The following is a 4,989-nucleotide window of genomic DNA, read 5'->3' as shown; positions in this document are numbered from 1 at the left end:
TAAAAATTTCACCAATACAAATAAATTCCTCAAAATAAATAAATAAAATTTATAGGGAAATTAAACAAGGCTGTGTCTTTGTTTACCAACTCTCCCTTGTTTATTATAATGTTTTATTACATGAGACCATTGCAATTTTCCCTATTATGATTTATTTATTAAATATTAAAGAGAGTTATTTTGGTTTAATTTGGAGGGGAAAAAACACCTAATATTTTAAATAAAATAGAAAAAACTTGTGTTGTTCAAACAAAATTGGACAATCTAAGTTTGAAAAGATTCAATGCTTTAAGCTCTTTTCGTATTATAATTACATAATTAATCTCTATTTGTCTTTTCTATTTGTTCATTTCGAAATTTAGTTTTATATTGCAAATTTTCCCAAAGACAACACCCGTCTGATCGTTCAACAATCTTGACGAAATTTATTGAATTAATTTTAAATATTTGAAAGATATAAAATTAAATACTAAATCTTCTGTCTTTATTCCAATTCAATCTCTTTTTTAACTCTCAAAATTTATATTTTGAAAACTTCCAAAATTTTAGTCATTGTAATTAGTGTCCAGGTGCCAACGTGTACATTAACCTACCAACTAGGATCTATTCTAACAAAAGCTTCAAATGTTAATATAATTTTATAAAAATTTTAATGGAAATATCGTTTTACCGATGGATATTTTTGAAAAAAACTATAGAAACAAAATATCAAAAAAAAAAATTAAAATTAGTAAATTTTTTTTTTTTTTTTTATGATTTTAGATCAATTTGATATGTTTATTATTTATATTAGTAGCGTTTTGACGTTTATTTTTTATGTTTCGTGGATTTTTTTACGGTATAATGAAATTGTTGATTCATTTCTCATGTTGGTATCAAACCTATAAAAACGTAAAAATATCGACATATCAATAGAAATTTAGATTCTAATCTAAGAAACTTCAATATATATTTCTCAACAACCAAAATAATAAGATTTAGAGATTACATTCTTTCAAGAAAAAAAAAGACTTCATACATTCAAAATTAAAATGAGGACAACAAATCTCTCCAATTGTTTCAAGTACAACATAACTATATGAGAAGTTGAAACTCAACCTTGAAAAAAAAAACCATTTTTGTTGAGTCCTTATATTTTGAGATATGTTTAGTCATGGTTACTTTCAAAATGTCTAATATTAATCTTTGAATAAATCTTAAATTTAATCTATCAAAATTGAATTTTATTAAAACTGGTTCAATAATAATTAGATGGTTTAAATACTACTATATCCATAAAGTTTTGATTGTAGTTCACTTTGGTCTCTCTATTTTTAAAATTTGATCGATATACTTTTAACTTTTGTTCATTTTGATCCCTCTGTTTTAAAAATGTTCATTCTTGTTTTTGTATATTTTGGTTCTTGAATTTTCAAAATGTGGCCATTTTGATTTCTTAAAAATGAAGGAAAATGAAAATAAACAAAAGTCAAAAGTACAAGAGTCGAAATGAGCATTTTTAAAATAAAAAGACCAAAATAAATAAAAGTTGAAAATGTAGAGACCAAAATGAATGAAAATTAAAAGTATAGAACCATATATTTAATCTAGATAATTGTTTTAAATGACATAACGGTTAGAAATATTAAAATATCAATGTTAGTGATGGAGAGGAATAGATATTTGTAAGTGTGTATAAGACATTTGATCGAAGAGATAAAAGCTAATTAAATTTGATTGAAGGAGGTTGAAAATGAAATATAAAGTTGGGGAAGTGGATTGGATTAGAGGAAAAAAAGAGTAATGAAACGCAAGGCTTTGAAGCCAAATAGTTGACCAAAGAAAATTCGACCCACACGTACCCTTGCCACCCACTAACCGTACCTGATTCCCTGTCCCTCCTTTATTACTCTCTTTCCTCTTTCTCCATTTTCCTCTGTTTTTCTCTGCTCCAATGGCCGTACTCAAACGCCAATTTCTTCTCCTCTCTTTCCCTTTTCTTCTTTTCCACTCCGTTTCCGCCCTCGATTTCCTCTTCAATGCCTTCAATTCCACCGACGTCTCCCTCTACGGCAACGCCACCATCGAATCTTCTTTCATCGCTCTCACTAACCAAACCGGTTTCTCCATCGGCCGTGCTCTCTTCCCTTCCAAAATCCCCACTAAATCCCCCAATTCCTCTCTCCCCTTCCCTTTCTCCACTTCTTTCATCTTCGCCATGGCCCCTTACAGGGACGTCCTTCCTGGGCATGGCTTGGTTTTCATTTTCGTCCCGGCCACCGGAATCGACGGAACTGCCGCTGCTCAGAATTTGGGCTTTCTCAACTTTACTCTCAATGGGAACCCCAATAACCATGTCTTTGGGATCGAGTTTGATGTTTTTGCTAATGAGGAATTCAACGATCCCGACGATAATCATGTCGGAATCAACTTTAATTCCTTGACGTCTTTCGTCACCGGAGAAGCTGGGTTTTGGTCCCACGGTGGTGACGCGGATTCGTTCAACAGGTTCAGGCTGAATAGCGGCGAAAATTATCAAGTCTGGATTGACTATTCCGATTTCCAAATGAATGTTACGATGGCTCCGGCGGGGATGAAGAAGCCACGGCGGCCGTTGATTAATACCTCTCTGAATCTCTCGGGAATTTTCATGGATGAAATGTATGTGGGATTCACGAGTTCCACAGGGCAGTTGGTTCAAGGCCATAACATTTTAGCTTGGAGTTTCAGTAACTCTAATTTTTCATTGAGTGAGAGTTTAATTACCACTGGATTGCCCTCCTTCGTTCTCCCAAAAGACCCAATTACCAAATCGAAGTGGTTCATCGCCGGAGTGACGGCCGGCGGATTCCTCGTCGTTTGTTTCTTCGTAACGGTATTGGGGATTTTCATCGCCGACCACCGTAGGAAAGCGAGGTTGAGAGCCGAAATGGAAGATTGGGAATTGGAGTATTGGCCACACCGAATGACATATCAAGAAATCGAATCGGCCACAAAAGGATTTGCAGAGGAAAATGTGATCGGAATCGGAGGGAATGGGAAAGTTCATAAAGGGGTTTTGGCCGGAGGAGGTTCAGAAGTTGCAGTGAAACGAATTTCTCACGATAACGACGGGATGCGTGAGTTCTTAGCTGAAATCTCAAGCATAGGAAGATTAAAACATAGAAATCTAGTGAGTTTGAAGGGTTGGTGTAAAAAAGAGAGGGGAAATTTCTTATTGGTTTACGATTACATGGAAAATGGAAGTTTAGACAAAAGGGTATTTGATTGCGAGGAAAGAAACATGTTGAGTTGCGACGATCGAATCAGAGTATTGAAGAACGTAGCCTCAGGGGTTTTGTATTTACACGAAGGATGGGAATCAAAGGTTCTTCATAGGGATATAAAAGCTAGCAATGTGTTGTTAGATAAGGATATGAATGGAAGACTAGGAGATTTCGGACTAGCTCGAGTCCATGGCCACGGTCAAGTGGCAAGCACAACTCGAGTCGTTGGGACCATGGGCTATATTGCACCCGAGTTGATTCGAACTGGACGAGCCTCGGCTCAATCAGATGTGTTTGGTTTTGGGGTTTTGATTTTGGAAGTGATGTGCGGGAGGAGGCCAATAGAGGAAGGGAAGCCGCCGTTGGTGGATTGGGTTCGGCGGTTGGTAGTTGAAGGGGAGCTCACAGCAGCGCTCGATGAGAGGCTGAGGAAGAAGGGTGGGTGGAATGAGGAGGAAGTGGTGAGAGTACTGCATTTGGGATTGGTGTGCGCGCATCCTGATCCGAATACTAGGCCAACGATGAGGCAAGTTGTGAAAGTTTTGGAAGGGAAGGTTGAGTTGGATGAGAGTGAGAATGAGAGTATGAATGCTTATTTGCTTCAAAAGTTGAAGTCGCAAGGAATATGGTCTGATTCTGCTGTTGGTTTTGGGAATAAATTGCATCCTACATTTGAGGATTTTCTTCAGTCTTGTTCAACTTCCCTCTCTTGGTCTAATACCACTGTCACTGGTAGGTGAAATATTAGACACATTGAACTTTCAAACTCTTTCTGTAAACACATACAAATTATAGATTAATTGAGATTGTTGTGATTTATTCACTGTACATAAAAAAAGTTGGACTTCTAAAGAGTGTTTTTTGGTTATATATGGCCGTTTATTGGATACAACAGTTTCTGATCTCACAAAGCATCAACGCAATTGAATTACTTCACGTACGTTAATAAGTCGATTTATTTGATAACTATTCTTGTTTCTAAAATTTAAGAAACACTATAAATACGACCAAATTTGTTTCGTTTTTGTTTTATGTAATACTGTTCACAAATGAATCTATACCAACCTTTCTTGTGTTGGTAGTAAGGCACGAATATTATTACTCCTACTTCATCATGGGATTGTTACCTAGGAAAGACTATTTGACTTTTTTGTGTAGTTCTTTTATTTCGTAATTTTGCTAGATTTATATGCTATTTTAATTTCCAATTTTCAAATTTGCAACATGTATATTTAAATATTTTTTAATGTTCAATTTTGCAATATACATAGTTATATATTATTTTTATTTTTAGTACAGGTTATAATTTGACAATATATAAATTTTGTTCACTAAAACATTTATTTAGCTTTCACTTTAATATTTCACAACCATGACATTTGCGTAATAATATAATTGAGCTAGATTTAAGTCAACACCATTTTAGATGAATGACTTAAGTGAAAAATAATATTTACCGATTAAATTTGAACCACCTTAAAAAAATAGAAACAATAGTTGTATTGTTGTTAATTTCGCATCCAGACTTATTTATATTTAATCATGTAAATGTTTTATAATTATTTTTTTTATATTAGAATGCATGTTATATATTTTTATTTAGCATAATTAAATTATATTCAAATTATAGAATAAGGGGAAATGTAAGGAGAAAAAAGAAGAAGTAAGAAATAGTTATTTTCTGTTTCTTTTTTCACGATACAAGAGACAAAAATGGTTATCTTCACACACATCCATGTTTTTA

General features: G+C 34.0%; 1 protein-coding gene across 1 annotated transcript; it reads left to right on the top strand.

Annotated features, from left to right (window-relative positions):
* The first annotated feature begins 1,808 nt into the window (after positions 1–1,808).
* Positions 1,809–4,113, top strand: LOC120082398 (Concanavalin A-like lectin protein kinase family protein). Its single transcript, XM_039037560.2, has one exon. It carries the CDS (start codon positions 1,934–1,936, stop codon positions 3,983–3,985), a length of 2,052 nt encoding a protein of 683 aa, XP_038893488.1. The 5' UTR covers positions 1,809–1,933; the 3' UTR covers positions 3,986–4,113.
* Positions 4,114–4,989: the final 876 nt, after the last annotated feature.

This window comes from Benincasa hispida, chromosome 8 (assembly GCF_027475165.1).
Source record: "Benincasa hispida cultivar pf3 chromosome 8, pf3_genome.v1.1, whole genome shotgun sequence".
NCBI lineage: Eukaryota > Viridiplantae > Streptophyta > Magnoliopsida > Cucurbitales > Cucurbitaceae > Benincasa > Benincasa hispida.
This window is presented reverse-complemented; position numbering and strand designations above follow the sequence as displayed.